This window comes from Lissotriton vulgaris, chromosome 8, assembly GCF_964263255.1.
Source record: "Lissotriton vulgaris chromosome 8, aLisVul1.2, whole genome shotgun sequence".
In the NCBI taxonomy this organism is placed as follows: domain Eukaryota; kingdom Metazoa; phylum Chordata; class Amphibia; order Caudata; family Salamandridae; genus Lissotriton; species Lissotriton vulgaris.
In genome coordinates, this window is record NC_141696.1 from 1,173,638,842 (window position 1) to 1,173,659,041 (window position 20,200).

The window sequence follows — 20,200 nt, forward strand, 5'->3', positions numbered from 1 at the left end:
TGCTGCATGCCTATGCCTATTTTGTATACTAATTTTCTGCCTGGTGCCAAATGGGCGTCAGGGCAGGGGGTGGCTTCTCCCCGGTCTGAGTGATGCCAGGGTTGCATATCAAAGGCTTTGATGTGCTAATTGCTAGCTATCCAGTTTGTAGGGGGTGTAAACACCTGGAAGAGGGGGCATTGTTCTTGACCTCTGAGAGGGGCTCTCACCTCCTAAGGGGGTCACAAATACGTCTGTGTTGGCAGGCTGGACTGGACCAGTCAGCTAGTTGAAGTTTGAAGTTTATTAATTTGTATAGCCCTGAATCACCCCAAGGGGTATCTCTGCGCTTAGGACGGAAGATTACAGCTAGAGCAAAGAGCTTCAGAAAAGGTGAGTTTTCAGAAGCTTCTTGAACTGGGAAAGGTTCTGACAGTTACGAAGCTGGAGAGGTAGCTCATTCCAGAAGGCCGGTGCAAGGTAAGAGAAAGCTGTGCCTCCGCTGCGCGCCTTTTTAATTCTAGGGGTGCATAATAAAAGTTTAGAGCCTGATCTAAGCGGACGTGAAGGGGTGTACATCGCTAGTTTGTTAGAGAGATAGGAAGGACCTAGTCCATTGAGGGCTTTAAAGGTAGTGGAGCCTATTTTGAATTGTACCCGCTTTCTCACAGGGAGCCAATGGAATTTATTGAGGAGGGGAACAGAGGGTGTTCTAAATGGGCCGTCAGCCACAGACGGGCGGCCGTGTTCTGCACCACTTGTAGCTTATTAAGGGAGTCTTCGTTTGCCGAAAATAACAGTGCATTACAATAATCTATTTAGTACAAAGGCTTGCTTTAATGTTTTTTTGGTGGAAGATGGTAGAAGGGGGAAGATCCTTCTAAGTAGACTAAGAATGGAGAAGCAAGAGCCAGCAGTGGTGTTTGCATGAGCGTCAAAAGTTAGGTTTTGATCAATCCTGATGCCTAGGTTCTTGACCACTTCCTTGGAGGACGGGGCATTTTCCAGCCTCTCAGGCCACCAGTTGGGCGACCAGCATGTAGCTGCTCCTCCAAACAGCATGATTTCTGATTTTTCAGTATTTAATTGAAGGAAATTAATCTGCATCCAGGCAGCAATAGCCTTCATGCCTTCGGAGAAAAAAAGCTGTATATCTGGTCTGTTTTTATCAAATGTGAGAAGAAGCTGGGTGTCATCTGTATATGAATGGGATTATACCCTAAGGACCTCATAAGTTTAGCCAGGGGGGTAACTTAAATGTTAAAAAGGGTGGGGCTCAGACACGAGCCCTGTAGGCCCCCCTGGTTACTTTGGAGGGCGTAACAGTCTGTGTTCTATCAGTTAGGAAGTCAGTCATCCACTTCAGACAAGCCCCTGAACACCGATGTCTCGAAGCTAGCACATTAGTGGACTTGTAGGTTTCAGGGGATACATCTAAGGTGCTCTCTGGGTGCATGTATTATTAAATCCATCACTGGAATCAGTGTGGGTTTATTAATACGAGATGTTTGATACCAAACATCCTTGGTTTCAGTTAAGCCATCATTTAGTTGGGGAACTCCTATTGAGTGTCTGTAGTGGGCCCTGGTGAATATGTATTTCCTGTTCACTAGTAATGTCCAAGAATCGACTTGGACATCACAGGGGCATATCGGCTTATGCAGATATGTCCACACATTTAATATAATGCACCCTGCCTTAAGGCTGTAAGGCTTGCTGTAGGGGTGACTTACATATATTGCATGCAGTGTCACAGGAGGTGTGCCATGTCTGGACTTCATTTTTGTCTGCACCATGTCACGCAGCCTGCAATGGCAGTCTGCATGAGGGGGTCCCTTTGGGTGGCTAATATATGCTTCAGCTCTTAGGGACCCTCTTTAGTACCCATACCCTCAGTAACAGTGTTGCCATGTACTAGGGACTTACAGGAGTGCTACAGGTAGTGCCAATTGGGGGAACAATTGTAAAGTTTTAAGGAAAACGATCTCCACTGGGTACCTGGATATCAGGACCCAGCGCACTTCTGTCAAAATTGCATCACTTACCAGGCAAAAGGTGAGGGTGACCATGTCATGTAGGAACACGCATTGCAATAGCCAATAGGTCTCGCCTTTAGGACCTTATAAGTGTTTAGCCATGCAACAGTTGATGTTGTTGCACCAAGGATACTGTGCTGCATAACTAAAAACGTATAAGTTCCCAAAAGCAAGGCCTATTGGCTATGCCAATGCTCTCTGCCCTCCCAACACACTTTTTTATTTTTTTTATTTTTAACTTTAATAAGCGCGGCACCTTCTTCACGGACACCGCGCTATGCAATGCCATAGGTGTTGCATAACAATGCCTTTTCATTTTTTTAAAGGCATTGCCATTTACTATGGCAATAGCTCAAAATAATGTAATTGCGAGACCTATTGCATTGCAAATGCTTGCTGGATGGCGTGAGATAATTTAGTGAGGGGTGAATATGTTGTGATCCCCTTAGGTGTCTGAACATTTCATCTATCCGGTTAAAATCGGAACATTTGAGTTCCTAATTTCCAACCAGCTGTGGGTGAGTCTGCAGTAGCCACTGTAAGGACTTTATCTGCTATTTTCACTAAACTGTAGAAACACTTCATTGAGGTTACATCAACCGTCAGAAATAAAAAATGCCACTTTATGCGGAGGGAACCCCCCCCCCCCCCTTTATTCTACACAAAGAGGGAGTTCCGGCTTCCTCGTGGGAAATAGTCCCCTTAGGAGGCAGAAAGGAACTGGATGTGATAAATCACGAGATGTGGTCTAACTTTAAATTTCTGGAGTTAGAATTCGAATCCCGGCTATTAGTACCCGACCCAAGTCTGATCTTGGGCAAATCGGTAAACATCCACCATCCATACAAAACTAACGGATGCGCTTTTGGCAGAATGAGCTGTACAGACCAAAGGAATCCTCTATTTAAGCCATTAAATAGAAAAAAACAGATTATAAAAAGAAATTATAAAAAGGATAGGCCAGGTCTCCTTTTTGTTGTTTAAAAGGCAGCTATAATAATGGTCCCTGACCTGCCTTTCACACGGGCTGCTGGCAGCAGGTATTATGATGTCACAAATTAACTGTAAGATAGGGTTTTCTTGTCAAATGCTTCTTTGAAGTGCTTGGTCTAGGCAGATCCAGTGCAAGGAATATCCGAGCTTGATGTAAAATTCTAATGTGCCACTGGGGCACTCAATTTTCCCTCGAAACGATGTCCATTGCTGGATTCTAGTGCCTTGTTGTGGTCATCGGTGGTGGCGCCACAAGGAAACTGACAAAAGTCGTGTTGGCATCAGACAGGGCTGAGTGACAATGTTTTGAGGTTCTCTAATAAAGTTGTTGTTTGAAGAGATGGGTCTAGAGGTCCTTTCTAAACAGTAAGAGTGATAGCACAGTGTAGTGTCTTTATGGAATACACCACAAAATAATGTTGAATTCAATATCCTTTATTGGATAAAGTTTACATGCCTCTGGTTAAGTCTCCAGCCAGTAAGTAAGTGACAACGGATAACATTTGGAATGTAAAGACATAACATAGAATTCCATGACATGTGAATAGTTCTAAACTCTAATGAATTAAATAAATACTACTTACACGCTACTACACACAGGTATGAATGAAGGTGAGGTTTCACTGTCTTAGTGGTACAGGCTGAGACTGCATGCCATCGAGGTTTTTGCAATCTTTGATCTCCAATGTGGCAAGGGGGTCTCTTGTCTTGTGTAGTCTGCTGCGAAAGGCGAGCCTCTGCCAAATATGCAAAAAGGCTTCTCCAGTTACAAGGATTTTTTAGAGGCCGAGAGAAAATGAAATGTTGCCATTTGGGTGCTGCCTTACTAACAAGGCTTTTTATGGCATTTCTTGAATCTGGCACATTCTTCTGGCTGTTTGTGGTGTAACTCTGTAACGGCTGCCTGCAATAAAATTATAGTAGAGACCTCAGTGGTCGAAGTGGATGGGATCGGAAGGGCACGACGTGCCCCTACTTCTTATATTAAATTGATTACGTTCCCCTACTTTTTCTTTTCAAAACCATGTCCCAGGACTGCATAAATAGCAAAGGCATTCAGATAAGGCTCAGCTTGCTTTTGTGGACGTTCGGGGATGGGCAGAGAAGGAAAAGCGAAGAGACGGACAATGTCCTCTTCTTTTCTGTGCTGGGCTGGCAGCTGCCCCCCCCTCTTCCTATTATTCCATTTCTTTCTGTCATGCTCTTTACTTACTCAAAACCGTGACTTGAAGAAATGGTTCACAACCTCTCTTTCCTTCTTTCATTTAGTTGCTTCCCTGTGAAATGGATCCAAAAAAAACCCAAGCCCGCGAGTGGTGAACGCCACAGCGAGACATTTGGTTTCAATTATCGCGCCCGTGTCTGGGCACGATAATTGAAACCACATGGCAGCCCTGCGGGTAACCGCAACCAATAGGCCATGGTTGGAGCAATGCCCGCCTTTGGCAAATTGCGTGCTGTCTTTGTTAAAAAGACGCACGCAAAGGCCAATAGCGTGGGCCAAAACAAAAAACACACGCACAAGTGTGTGTGATTCTTAGGTTAATTTTTGAAAACCCTTACATGAAGTCTTCGCCAGAAGAGTGCATGTGCGCTGTTACAGACTCAACCTAAAAAGAAGCACTTTCCTACAATGGCCACACTGTTTAAAGCAGAGTAGGTTGTCCAGCTGATTCGGTCTTGCTCCCTATGCAAGACAGACTCATGCAGACAGAAATAACTAATGCATTGGGAGAAGAATGTTGACAAAAAGATGTGGCACTTCTGTGTTGTGTGTAATTATACAAATTATATACCTTACCAATATATGACTGGAGTTCCCTTTAAAGAGCGATCCCAGACAGGGATTGGCAGTAGTGCTGTGCCCAGGTAAAAAACATTGCCTTTATGTTTCGCCACAAACTCCATTTATTTTAAATTCTTACATAGTATATTTCACACCTCCAGTGGATTGTCTGGCCATGGCCTGATATTGGGAAATGGTGTTCTCCATACTGACTGAGATGATAAAGGTCCTTCTAGACCCCACACTGGAGCTGGCACTACTAGGATAAATATACATTTACCTAAATCGGTCTGCCAATTTACCCTAGTGGCCCTGCTGCTGGCCAAACAACAAGTGGCGGTGTGTTGGATGTCTTCCGTAGCCCCCACGGAGGCAGTATGTTTTGGAGGACATGGCCCAAATGTCTCACGATTATTATTTTTTTTTATATTTCTTTTTATTGAAAATATAAGAACAGCAAGGTAAGAACATATTACACAAAGTGTCAACTCAAATGGGGAAGGAAAAGTCATTACAAATGAAATCAGCAATCCGTATATGAAAGGGGGAAGGGGGGAGGACAAAAAGAAATTCAATACACATAAAAATAGGCAGTCAGAATGCGCGGTCAGGGGGAAGGTGGGACATCAGTGTTATTTGCAATAGACGGTGCACAAATATCTCCACGGTAGGTGTTCCAGGGTCCCCATATTCTACACCACTTCCGGGGCCGACCCCGGGCCAAATACACTGTTTTTTCTCGGAACATGCACCAATCCATATTTTCCTTCCATAATGCAACTGTAGGTGGCTTTTGGGATCCCCACAATTGAGCAATATCGCGCTTGGCGATCATGGCCCCCAGGGTCGCCCATTGTGTCTGGGCTGTGTTATAATCCGTGGGTTCCCAGACATTCAATAGACATCTCCTAGCCTCTGGTAAGAGGGCAACCCCCGTTACGTCCTTCATCACATCATGTACCCCACTCCAGTAGGCGGCAACCTCACGACATTCCCATATAATATAAAGAAATGTCCCCATCTGGCAGCGTCCTCGCCTGCACAAACCCTCTTCAGAACGGCCCATGTGTACCAATCGGGGGTCCGTGACATATTCCCTGTGAAGAATCTTAAGTTGAACCAGTCTGAGTCGAGCTGGTATCGCAACATCCTTGAGAGAGGAGATCGCAGATTGCAAGTCCTCGTCATCCAGTTCAAGGCCGTCACGGGTCCACAAGTCATGAAGATGCAAAAGGAGATCCGACCTATCATTTATTAGTTATTTATAGACTAAGGAAATAGTACTATCGGGCACATGACCGTCCAACAATCTATCTTCGAGCGGGGACGACTCCGGAATTACCTCCCCCTCAAAGCATGTCGAACTTGTGCATAACGGAAGTACTCTGAATCAGCTAGTTCATACTCCTTCTGGAGCAGTTCAAACAATTTAATCTGGCCCTTCACCCAGAGGTCTCCCACCTTACTGATACCGATGAGATCCCACTTATCAAACCCCTTGGTATTCCACAGTTTACCCAGTTTATCAGAGCCATAGAGCGGGTTCGCCCGAGTCAAGCGGTCCTTCCACCCCATCGAACTAGTTGCATCCCGCCACAGACGCACCGCCGTCTTGGTAGGTCCCGACAAGTCCCTGATCACCGATCTAGAATATAGTGCCCTGTAGTAGTTACTCCCAGGTAACAGCCATCTATCCATTGCAAAGGCAGGGTTCAATTCGGGACCATACGTAGCATGATTGATGGCTCCCAATTGAGACGCCCAATAGTAATGTTTTATATCCAGGAGAGTGATCCCCCCCGTCATACCATGGGAGCCTCAGTTTAGCAAGTGCAATACGAGGTCTACCATCCCAAATCAGCTTCCTTTAAGAAGACCCTCGACTGCACGGAAATAGCTGGCTGGAACGACATCAAGAGTGTTTTGGAGTGCGTAGAGAAAACGAGGCAGAGACATCATTTTAACAAGCATTTACAATGCAACGGTTTCGCCTTCGCAAAAGTTTGAGCTATTGGCATTGTAAATGACAAACTTTTTATTTATGTGTTGGTTTTGAAAACAGATACATAAATGGCATTGTCATTTACAATGGCAATAGCTTAATCTCTCGCAAATGCAAGACCTATTACATTTTCAATGCAATAGGTCACGTATTTACGCAAGTTTGTGCTATTGACATTTTAAATAATTTGTTTTATGTATGTTTCAAAAACCAAAACATAAATAAAAGGTCTCACACTGCTGTCTCTCTCACACTGCTGACTCGGCCTTGAAAACACCCACTGCTGTCTCTCTCACACACACTGCTGTTTCTCACACACTGCTGTCTCTCATACACACCGTCTCTCACACTGCAGGTGTGGGTTGTTTCCAGCTCATCCCGGCTCTCACAGGCACCGCCTCCGGGGATTGATAAACATGCAGGGACGCGCCTGCTTCGTGGGAAAGCAGACCAGCGGGATGTGCTAGCGCTGAGAAGCCATGTGACGAAGGATGCGCCTACCATGTAATCAAAGGTCGAAGTGCATTAAGGGGGGGAGTGGGTGCAGGGTCAAAGGCGTGGGTAAAAACACAAACTAGTGGGACCCTGGTGCAAAAAAAGGACAGTCTCTGCCCCGGTGCCACTGAACCTTCCGCACATTAATAGCTTCGCTCCTGAACACAGGACTTGTGATGCTGGTATAAAACACATAGAAGGAAGTGGAAGCGAAAGCAGGCCGTGGGCTTGTATTTACGACAAATGGGGCAATGATGGGTTTGCAGGGATGTGTCAGTGTCATTAACAACAAACAACCAGAACCCGGGGACTTTGAGATGGCCTCTTGGATTTGCGCCACTGAACCAATCCCTTGGATTCATAAAACGATCAGATGGGTGGAGATGCAGCTCATGGAAGTGTATTCAGTAAATATAGCTAAGAAAAAACAAAGTTCTGTAAGGTAGGACTGCCCTATTAGGTCTACTCACTGGAGCCTTGTGGCCTTTGTCTTAGAGTGACGGGACAAAACATGTAAAATAATCATTCTAATATAGACGGGTGAGCCATTTTGACACGGAAACCAGAGTGAAATTCCAAAATTAAACCTTGTTTGCTATAGTACAATTTTAGGTTAATGTGAAAGAAGCACTGAAAAACTTCACTAGAGTAAGGTAATAAAAGTCTAATAAAGATTCCAAACCCCTAGACATGCTAATGTTGCAATCTGTCCTACCTCCTCGGCTTCTCGGTAGAGCTGCTGTGCTCAGGAGCTTTCAGCCCTGTTGCAGAATCTCTCGAGGTAACCCTGTGATTCTCGGCGCGTGCATGCACAACTTTCACGGCGCAGGCCACATGGCCGTACCCCGGGCCCTCCAGCTGCCCACCTGCGTGGGTCTGAGTGGTTACCCCACACATTGCGCGAGCCGCCTCTCACTCCAGCTCCCTGGGCGACTACCTTGCGTGTGTGCTCATCTCTTCAACTGAGTTTCTGCAGAGCCACCAACAGCTGAAACACTGTGCTTCAAAAGCAGGAGGCATGTAGCAAATGGAAGTTACTATGTGCAGGTAGGTCTGCAATCAGAGGAAACCCCATAGAATTCCAAAAAACGTGCACTAGAACGGTAAAAAAACTGCAACCAGTTACGTGCACAGACACGCTGATGGAGTGGCTGGCAGATGAGACCTAGAGCTAGAAAGTGATGTGGTGTATTGAACGTGCATAGCAGGCAAATGGGAGGACAGAAGCGTGAGACAGAGGTGAGGCGAGAAGAGGGTGGGACAGCAGGCGGGGACAGGTCACTGGGGAGAAGGCGAGTTAAGAGGATGGAACAACGGGGGCAGAGAACCAGGGAGAGGGCGGAGAAGGAGAAAAAGAGGGCTGGTTAGTTTCCCATTGATGAAGTGCCTCCACCAGCCAGGGCTGGTAGGGTTCTGGTACACAACCTAAAATGTTGCTGCCTTTCAGTGTGAGCAGTACCCATTGTGACAGAGTGTTAGTCCGAACAACACAAAGCTAAACAGCTCATTGTCATGCTTAAAATGGCAATAGGCCTTTCAAACCTGCCACAATATGAGGTACACAAACACTACCACCCCTAGCCCCTCAGGTACGCCTCAGAGAGGTCATATCGCACCCTCTCATTTTTTGCAGAAAGGCTGCTCCTTTCCCATTGAAAAGCCTTTCACCCCCAACAAAGAGGCCTCATTTCCCACAAAGGCAACGTATGTCTCACTAGAGAAGTCTATCAATCCACAGTAACCTCACTGGACTCAGAAGCCTCTTGCTAGCTAGTCCTAAACATTACCTTAATCTCTTTCTTTTAATGTCACGTTTCGTTTTTATTATCAGAAACTAAAACCTTAATGTATCCAGTGTTTTATTATAGGAAGTTTTCTTAGCATTTTATTATGTCATTTGCGTAAACCCTGATATATACATACCCAGTGGGTGCACAGCTCTGCCAGGATACAAGAACCAGGATCTGCGTGCCACCTGTGCACATAGTGTATCAATGCACGTCAACCCTCGCTTGCCTATGCCCTGTGCCTATACAGTTCTGCTAGGGTAAATAACAAACTGTTTAAACACTGCACGCAGTGCTAGTGTGCTTCAACACTCACCTGCGCATACCACATGGACCAGTTAGGCTAAGTATAGGTTTCTCACCAAGGAAATGAATCCATTCTGGCCGAGCAGCTGCCTTGAATTTGTAGCCTGCCTCAAGGGGCATGGCTACGGTCTGACTCCAACTCCAAGGACCGAGTGCAACTGACTAACACGGCAAGCAGGCAAGAAGGAGCAAGCAAACCTGCAATTTACAAGAAGTAAATGCAAAGACTAACCCGGTGAGATACATTAAAAACATGCATCCTATAACAGAGTTCAGAGGAGCCAGGCACCTCCCCGCGCCTAGTGTGCTTACAAGGAATGGAAAGGAATGAAGAATTATAAGGAAATGAAAAATAATAAAGGTGATGCAGGAGCCAGGCAACTCCCAGCGCCTAGTCGCTTACAAGAAACAAAAAAGTGCTAATTAAAAAAACACGGGCCAGTTAGGCTCGGTATAGGTTTCTCAACAAGAAAGGGAATCCATTCTGGCCGAGAAGCTGCCATGAACTTGTAGCCCACCTCTAGGGGCATGGCTACAGTCCGACTCCCGAGATCAAGAGTGGATGACTAACACGGCAAGCGGGCAAGAAGGAGCCAGTCAAAACTACATTGCAGTTCAAGAAGTAAAAACAAAAAAAAACAAGGTGAGATAAATGAAAAACATTTGAGTGCAGGGGAGCCAGGCACCTCCCAGTGCCTAGTGTGCTTACAAGAAGCGAAAATAAATTAAGAGTATTAAGGGAAATAATATATAATTGGATGATGTGGGTGCCAGGCGATTTCCTGTGCCTAGTGCTCTTACAAAAGTACACAAAAGTGCAAAGTTTAAAAACACGGGCCAGTTAGGCTCTGTATAGGTTTCTCACCAACAAAAGGAATCCATTCTGGCCGCGCAGCTGCTATGAATTTGCAAAGACTAACAAGGTGAGAAATATTAAAAACATGCGTCCTATACGCAGAGTGCAGGGGAGCCAGGCCCCTTCCAGCACCCAGTGTGCTTACAAGGAACAGAAAGAAATGAAGAGTAATAAGGGAGGGAAATGGAAAAAAATAAGGGTGATGCCAGAGCCAGGCACCTCCCAGCGCCTAGGGAACTTACAAGGAATGAGTAGAAATGAAGACTAATAAGGGAAATGATAAATAATAAGGGTGATGCGAAAGCCAGGCAACTCCGAGCGCTCAGTTCGCTTACATGGAACACAAAAATGCAAAGTTTACAAACACGGGCCAGTTAGGCTCGGTATAGGTTTCTCACCAAGGAAAGACATTTTTTATGGGTGCGCGGCTGCCATGAATTTGTAGCCCGCCTCTAGGGCATGGCTACAGTCCACTCCGACTCCGGAGGTCGAGAGCAGCTGGCAAACGGGGCTAGCAGGCAAGAAGGAGCAACCAAAACTGCAATGCAGAACAAGAAGTGAAAACACAGACAAACAAGGTGATATACATTTTAAAAATGTGTCCTATAACGAAGAGTGCAGGGGAGCCAGGCACCCAGCTTCTAGTGCACTTACAAGAAACGAAAAGAAATGCAGAGTAATAAACACAATGATTAATAATACGGGTGATGCTGGAGGCGTGCAATTCCTAACACCTTGTTCACTTACAAAGAACACAAAAGCGCACATTTTTAACTAGTTTGTCTCGGTATAGGGTTTTCACTAAGGAAAGAAATCCATTCTGGCCGTGCAGCTGCCATGAATTTGTAGCCTGCCTCTAGGGGCGTGGCTACGGTCCGACTGAGGACAGAAAGTAACAAACGGCAGCAGGACTCGGTGGCATTTTACACGACGTTTACACCTTGTGCACTTACAAAAAACACAAAAGCGCACATTTTTAACTAGTTTGTCTCGGTATAGGATTTTCACTAAGGAAAGAAATCCATTCTGGCCGTGCAGCTGCCATGAATTTGTAGCCTGCCTCTAGGGGCGTGGCTACGGTCCAACCCCGACTGAGGACAGAAAGTAACAAGCGGCAGCAGGACTCGGTGGCATTTTACACGACGTTTAATTCATAACGTGACTGGTTTTACGCCTGGAGGGCAGTAACTAGTGCACAACCTTATTTTGAAATGTTATGATGCAACTAGTTTACGTGCTTACCTCTAAAACGCAAAATCAATCCCGGCAACAAACATGTCTGGAACAGAGCAACAGGTCGATTCGGGGGCGTGTTTGCATGCTCTCCCCTTCCCATTGGCTGGAAGGTAAAATTCCAGCCAATGGGAAGAGGAGAGGGCGGGACTTAAAAAAAGACCCAGAAACGCCCCCGAATCGCGTCAAGGCGGGCCCTGAACTTAGTGACACTCCTCTCCTCCAATGGCTGGCCAGCATTTACGAGGCCAGCCAATGGAGAAGAGGGGCGTGTTCAGGCCCCCCTACTACACACATAAGATTTCGGCTCCGCCCACTGCTTACGCAGTGCGACGGTAGCCGAAACCTAAAAAGAGCCGCACGACCCAACGGTGAAGCTTACGCCAACCTGCGACATCTTGTTTCAATCTAGATAAGGGGGGGGAGGAGGTTATGCTCATACCGAGTCGTGGGGTCCAATTAAATGTAGATACCGAGGTATTTAAACCCCGTGTGTGCTATCTGGATGGGACAATTATTTAGGAGAAGAGGGACATCACCTGAAAGGACATAAAGATAGGATTTGGTCCAGTTAATAATTAGACCTGAGTTTCTGCCAAATGAATTCAAAACATCACACAAAACTATCAGGGATTTCCGGGGTGAAGTCAAATACAATAAGATATAATCTGCATAAAGCGAGATGCGATCTTAAAACTCCGGGGCCCACCGAATACCCTTCATCGAGGGCTCCCATCGGATCCACGCGGCGAGGGGTTCAAGAGCTAGAGCGAATAAGAGCGGTGACTGAGGACAACCCTGACGAGTCCCCCTCCCAAGACCAAACGGAGCCGAGACACGGCCATTCACAACAATTTGCGCGAGGGGGTCCTCGTAGAGCAGCCGCACCCAACCGATAAAACCGGGTCAAAACCCAAACTTAGCCAACGCGGCCCATAAATACGGCCATTTCACAGTATCGTAAACCATCGTGGCATCCAACGACGCCAAGATGGCCGGCTCACGCAGCGTCTCGCGAGGACATCGTGCAGTCACCTAAGATTCAGGGCAGTATTTCTTTTTACCGTGATCAGTCGGTTAGCCAATACTTTCACAAGGATCTTAGGGTCCGCATTTAAAAGGGAAAGGTTGATAAGACTAACACTTATCTCTCGGCTTCCCTTCCTTATGAATCACCAGAATGGTCGCTAAATGCTGATCACGGGGGAGAGAGCCACATTTCCGAGACTCCAGAAACATATCCCGGAGATAGGGAGCCATCTTGTCAGGGCGCAACTTGTAAAGTTTGATAGGTAGGCCATTGGGACCCATTGCTTTCCCCGAACGCAAGGAGCGAATCGCAAGCGCCACTTCATCAGGTGTTATAGTGGCGTCCATTTGGTCTGATCAATGTCAGAGAGACGCAGTAAAGCAATATCTCGCAATAATAGATGTGAGTCCTCCGGTCTGTCAGACACCGAGGAGTACACAGATTTGAAGTGATCTGCAAAACACTGAACTATCTCCTTGGGGTCAGAGATCCGAACACCAGCATCTGTCTCAATCACTGGCACCACCCGATTAGCTCGATCTTTCTTATCCAGCCACGCAATCAATTTACCAGCTTTGTCGCCCACGTCATACAGACGTCCCTGCTGCTCCCTACTCATGGCCTTAGCCGCATTGGTAACCAATGTCCTATACTCAAGTTGTTTGAGTCGCAAAACATGGGTCTTAGCACGGGTGACCCCCCGCTCCAGGTCAAGCTCCATGTCAGCGATCTCTGTTTCAAGCCTAACCACCTCCACATCTCTCCGTTTCTTAGCACCCGCTATCAACGACAGGGCCTGACCCCTAAGGACAGTCTTGAAAGCCTCCCAAAGCGATACCGCTGATGAAACAGAACCCTCGTTTTCAAAAAAATCGCGAGTTGTAGGGTTTCGGAAATACCAAAGATTAATCGGGGTAACCCGTCCCTCGGACCCGGAGTCTAAATCCATCTGCAGCCATATTGGAGAATGATCTGAAATTCCCCGAGCTAAATGCTTGACCTCAGTAACAAAAGGAACCTGCGCCGCCGGTACCAAAACATAGTCGATCCTGGAGAGGCTACCGTGGGCACCCGAATGAAACGTATACTGCCGTTGAGTAGGATGTAACAACCTCCAACAATCTAGCTTGGGACCATCCATGCCGCTACGCAGAAACGACCACAGTAACACGTACAGGCTCACGTCGACAGAACCCTTATATACGGTCAGGAAGAGAAATTGATTTGACTTCGTACACTTTGAAAAAAATTCTTTCGACACCAGAAACATCAGATGCAAGTGGGGGAGACCACACTGCCCCTCGTACCAGACCAACATAAGAACCACTCTATGGACAGGACAAAGGGATATCAACTTAAAAAAGGAATTTGAAGGACCTTGCTATATGGTTCCGGTGAAGTATTTATTTGCCCTGAAGAAACTCCCTGAAGGGAGTGAAACGCGTTGGCTGATCCTTTTTTGTGAAGTGCCTGGTGATTTGTATTTTAAAAGAACAGATAAAAATAAATAAAGAACTTTTCTACATACACAAACAATATTTTCTCTGGACTTCTTTTTGGTGCGCCCCCGAAAAAATTGAGTAAAAAACCTCCAACAATCTACTAGACTCAAAGTGTCAAGGAATCCATGGAGCCAGTTCTGTGATCCCTTTAGATCTCTGGGCGGGTGTCGATCAACTACCCCGGAAACTACTGCGTTAAAATCATCACCCAGAAGCAGTGACCTCTCAGGGAGAGCCAGGACGATCCGCCCCAGGTCCGCGAAAGTAGTCGATTGCAGGCCAGGGGGGACATAAACCGAGACCAGAGAGAGGGTGCGGCCTTCCCATCTTCCCGTAAGAGTGACATAGCGCCCTCTATCATCAAGAACAATGGAGTCTATCTCCAGTGGGAGAGAATTCTTAATGAGGATTCCAACCCCTCTAGAGCCGGAGGAAAACCCAGCATGTGCAACCAAACGATAACCCCTCCTATTCATAGCATGACAAGTATTACCAATCAAGTGTGTCTCTTGAAGAAGGACCACATCAGGGGGGAGACGTTTCAACAATTGCAACACCACCCCACATTTGATCCTATCCCCCAGCCCATTCACATTCCAACTTATTAGTTTCAGCCCTCTACCCCCCATCCCGAAGAAGAAAGAAAATCCAACCCCAGTTAGAACTCAACACCTCGATTAAACGATTTAAGGATACAGTACCTTGCAAGAAAACATACACACACCCCAACAGAACCTCCCATCCCCCCAACACCCCGTTACAAAGCCCCCCACCCTGCACCCCTGCGTTAGACTAAAAAGCCACCCAAACTTGCAGTGTGCCTGTCGCCCTCACATTTAACTAAACTACACAAAGACCCTCAGAGGAGGAAAAAGGACCCACCCCTAGCCCCGCAACCCGTGAGAACCCGTGAGAAGATCACTAGTGGACTTTAGGTGACGGACCTCCGTCTGTAGGTCAGCAACATCACCCGTCAGACTAGAAGTCTTGATATCCAGTGATTTGACCTTCTCGTTAGTTTTTGCCAGGTCCGTGCGGATCAGGTTGACATCTATCGCCAAAGTGTTGAGCTTATGGGCGAGAGTCTCCATTTGTTGCCCTAATGAGGATTTAATACCGTCAATGACATCTTGCAGGGTCAGTTCATTGACCGGAGTAGGTGGATCCCTAGTGTCCTCCTGTGACCTACCAGATCCGCCGAGAGATCCCTTAGCTTGGGCATATCGATCCATGATGTTAGTCTGGGTATAGCCACCCCGCCGAGTGGTCTTAAGTTTCTGCTTTTCGCCCTCTGGTTTCCCCGTCATTGCGGGAGATAAGTGAACTTTAATAGGAGAGACGAGTCAGGAAGATGGCGGCCCCTGGTTCCCTCGGGCGGAGGCAGCCCCAGCCAGGGGGCACAGGCCAAATGTCCTCCGGATTCGGCAAGTCGATGAAAAATCACACTTGTGGGTGTCGCTGGGCGGCCGTCTTCAGGCTCAGGGGTGAGCTCGGTTCCAGTCACAGCTTCACCTGAAAGCAAAACTGAAAGTGAAAGCAACCGGACCGGACGTCCCAGCCCCTTCAAGCCGATGTTGTTCAACTACGACCCGGGCACCATGCCAAGTCCACAGCCGGGCATCACAGAGATGTAGGCCGCAATCTTCAAATCGCCGTAACTCTGGCTCCCAGGGTTCGATTCAAAATCTGAAAACAGATTTCACCTCTGTCGTGGTTCGCCTTCAAGAAGACATCAATGAGGGACAGGATAAACGACAGGATAAATGTGGGAGGTTACGAGGGTCTCGGGAGCCCTAAGCTCACGCGGCCATCTTGGTTGCGCGCTAAGCTCCTCCTCTTGTCTCACGATTATTGATGACTATAGCGACCTGCTGCACGTCCTAAAGATTTTGAGGAACCCTACATAGCATACTTACGTTTGAAGGGAGCCACCAAACCAACAGTGCGAGGCTTGGACTCTGGGGAAGAAACATGAGGGAACCAAACACTTTATTTCCTACTGAAAATGCTGCAGATTAAGGATGGATGCTTACATTGTTAGTCAAAAGAAATGTAATCTGTCAGAAGAAGTACTTGAAATAGTACATCTGGGTACAACTATTGATCTTTGCTACTACTATGTCACTTTTAAGATGAACTAACATTTTTTTGTTTGTTATATATTGAAAACTAAAATACAATTTGAAAAAAAATCTCTGGACCTGGTCATGCCAGGCGCAGACACCTCTGCGCACTTTGCTGTTGCATGGAACTGCTGGCTGTGGAATCCTGCTACCCAACCACACTACTTACACCTACGCACCTCTCCTGCTGACATTTTATGACAGACTACGAGCATGTGGAAAAAGACTTCAGTTTTCTTCCCGCAATGGAGAAAAATACATAATAAAGGACCAATTTGCTTTGGGTCCATGAAGTAATTCCTCATTACTTGGATAAAACTCTGAATAGCTGGAATTTGGTGTGGGGATATTAGTCATAATCCTAGATTCCACCACCTGGAATCCCAGCACCAGATTCCAGCGAACTCGTAATAAGGGCCTTAGTTAGCAATGACTGAGTTGTTTCTAACACTGTCTTGTAGACGTTATGTTACGCAGGTCCTGTTTGGTCCATGTAATTACATATTTTGATTAGATGATCTCAATATCCCATGTGAGCAATACTCAAAGTAGAGTCCCAGTACCTGATTGGCTAATGCTAAACATCTTCTGTAGATAACGAACAACAGAGTGCACGTTATGGTCAGCTTGTGTTTATCACTAATATTCAAGATCTTATCACTGACATCAGACAAATGTCATCTCCACATCCTGAGGGGGCTGGAAACCTGGTTGCATTCAATCAATTATGCATGCTATATCCATGTGCCCCTGTAAATGGGTCAGAACTTTCCCAATTATACTACTAAAGAAAGACACACAATAGTCTAAAGCTACAGGGGTCTTCTGGATGTAGAGCTGTTTTTTTCAACAAGTGGGTAGTGATCACTATATGATGATAATCTGCCTGCTTTATACGTGCAGAAAGAACAATTTATGGACAGAATGCAGAACAGTGTCATACATTCACCCCAGTACAGAGATTTGGGCCTAAATCCATCCTTTTTTTGCTCATCATGCCATTCCAGTTTGGACCCAGCCATATGCAAATAAGTCTTGACCCTGCGCCCATTGAGAACAGTCCAGCCGAACTGCCAGGCCAGGTCCTCCTTAGACTGGAAACAAGCATCCTAGGACCGGTTTTGGGCTTTCATCCCTCATCAGCCAGAATAGCTTGACTCCAGTGGCATGGAGAGCACGGGACCCACGTCTGGGCATACTCGTCCCACTTGGGTGTCGAATGCAAAAAGAACAATGGATGGACAGAACAAGGGTCAAGGCTGATTTTCATATGGCTGGGTCTAAACTGGGCAGGCATGGTGAGTAAAAGAACAATGGATTTAACCCAGATCTCTTGACTGGAGGTGAATGTATGATTTATTCAGAATTTCATCTATCATTTGTTTGTGTAGCACTTTTCACCCTAAGTGGGCTGGGTATGCCCAGATGTGGGTTCCTTTGCTCACAATGCGACTAGATTCAAGCTAGCCTGGCTGATGAAGGGTAATACCCAGAAACCGGTCCCAGGAAGCTTGTTTTCGATCCAGGGAGCACCTGGCTTGGCAGTTCCCATGAGGCACAGGGTCAAGACTGATTTGCATATGGCTAGGTCTAAACTGGGGTGGCATGGTGAGCAAAAGAACAATGGATTTAACCCAGATTTTTTGACTGGGGGGGTGAATGTATGATTTATTCAGCATTCCGTCCATCATTTGTTTGCGTAGCACTTTTCACCCTAAGTGGGATGAGTATGCCCAGACGTGGGTCCCTTGCTCACTGTGCCACTGGAATCAAGCAAGCCTGGCTGATGAAGGGTAATACCCAGAAAACGGTCCCAGGATGCTTGTTTCCAGTCTAGGAAGGACCTGGCTTGGCAGTTCGGATGGACTATACCCATGAGGCACATGGTTTAGACCGAATTGCATATGGCTGGGTCTGAACTGGGGTGGCATGGTGAGCAAAAGAATGATGGATTTCACCCAGATCTCTTTGGGGGTGAATGTATGATTTATTCAGCATTCCGTCCATCATTTGTTTGCGTATCACTTTTCACCCTAAGTTGGATGGGTATGCCCAGACGTGGGTCCCTTGCTCACTGTGCCACTGGATTCAAGCTAGCCTGGCTGATGAAGGGTAATACCCAAAAACCAGTCCCAGGATACTTGTTTCTGGTCCGGGGAGGACCTGGCTTGGCAGTTCGGTCTGGACTGTTCCCATGAGGCACAGGGTCAAGACTGATTTCCAATTGGCTGTGTCTAAACTGAGGTGTAACAGTGAGCAAAAGAACAATGGATTTAACCCAGATCTCTTGACTGGGGGTGAATGTATGATTTATTCAGCATTCCGTCCATCATTTGTTTGCGTACTGCTTCATACGTGCAGCCTCAAGATGGGAGCCGTAACTTCAAATGTATGCCTATTTTTGAGAAAGCCAATTTGTGTCTAGAAGTTTGATGTATTGCTACATTAATAGGCATGTATATGGGCGCACACATTTGCACTAAACCCTGGATTTTGCTAACTAGCTGGAACGGGTTTCAGGTTGTGTCGACATTTCTGGATGAGAAATGTCTTTGATACTGGGAGACTCACTGCAACTTAAAAATTGAGACTTTACAAGCAGTTTGTTCATGCAGTGTTCTTCATGTTCTGTATTACCTCTTAGAACACACCATTTTTCTCACTACAATGAAGAGTGAAAGCAAAATAGTTAAGCAAAGTCCATTATCTGTGTTGTCCCTTCCTCTGCTGTATTCCTTCAACTTCGCTATCCTGTCACATGAATTATGAACACTTTGCAAAATACTTCTTATCCAGTGTTTAAAACAATAATACATGCTCTCTCTTTTGCTTCAGTTTCAGGCAACCAGTTGGAAGAGCCTCATCCGTAAAATATGCCAAGGATCTTATAGTCCACTTCCATCAAAGTACTCCTATGAGCTCCACTATCTAATAAGGCAAATGTTTCAGAAAAACCCAAAGTTCCGCCCGTCGGCGACCACACTTCTTGCCCGACCCAATTTAGCAAAACATATGAAAACATGGTTTCCAGAGGAGGTAAGTACTCTACCCAACATAAATCTACCTATCATAACGTGAGTTCTTTTGAATAAGAATAAGGTATGAGGAAGACTTCTAAAAGCGAGGCCAAAAAAAGTTAATCCTTGTCCACAACAGCTGTGAAGTTTCAGCACAAAGCAATATGGATTCATTATTGCATTACCAGTTCTTCTTTCTTTTCCATCTTTATTTCGACATAAAATATCATAAAAGAGATCACAATACAATAGAAGCAGAAATCATTAAAAATTATATAGTAAAAACCAGTCATATTCCCATAAAATGAATATTCATAAAAACATTTTCTACAAATATACCGAAGATCAACTGAGGGTCCCACTCCTCATTATAACCTTAGTGGGCCTTGGACTAACCAGCGATACACTGGAACTCATTTTACCACATAATTTCTTCTGATGTTCCACATAGCAAATAAGAATTTACTTACAGCAAAGACAATTAATGGGGATAGGTCAGTTTTTAGTATTCTATAGGAGTGGAAGCATTGCCTAATCCCCAAGTTCTACAAGATGATCCAAAAAGATTGCTTTATTGCCCCATGAAGGTAATCAGGCACATTCACTGATGTGTTAATAAATTATTATATGAGTTAACAGTATTAGTATTCCACTCTTCTAGTACGTTATAAGACAAAAATGCAATAGTTCATTAGCCATTATGTAATACGTACCATCAGCTGCACATTTTAAGTATTTTGTACTTCTATAGGGAGTTTCCCTACCATTTAAAGAAATAATATCTACAGTTTGAGCCACTTTATGAGGTTAGTGAGCTTTGCCGTGAATTGCTAAATTTTTTTAAACCTGGCTTTAGTTGTGCAGTGCTCATGTAATATATACAGAGAAAGATGTTCCAGTTTTCATAATATTTCCAAATCAACCATTTGCCATCTGTGATGCACATCACATCTATCAGCCATTAGATGATTGTAACTCTTGTTTATTGCTTTTGAACTTTTGCCAATTCATAGTTAGCATAAGTCAATCACAATGTCATGGTGCATTATTGAGAT

General features: G+C 45.7%; 1 protein-coding gene across 1 annotated transcript in view; it reads left to right on the forward strand.

The window, feature by feature from the left end:
* Positions 1-20,200, forward strand: part of LOC147698447 (serine/threonine-protein kinase Nek3-like) — a 172,592-nt gene that overhangs the window by 103,297 nt on the left and 49,095 nt on the right. The window contains exon 9 of the mRNA XM_086935034.1: positions 18,964-19,164. Within this exon, the coding sequence (XP_086791160.1) occupies positions 18,964-19,164 (201 nt within the window). The remainder of the gene's footprint in view (positions 1-18,963; positions 19,165-20,200) is intronic.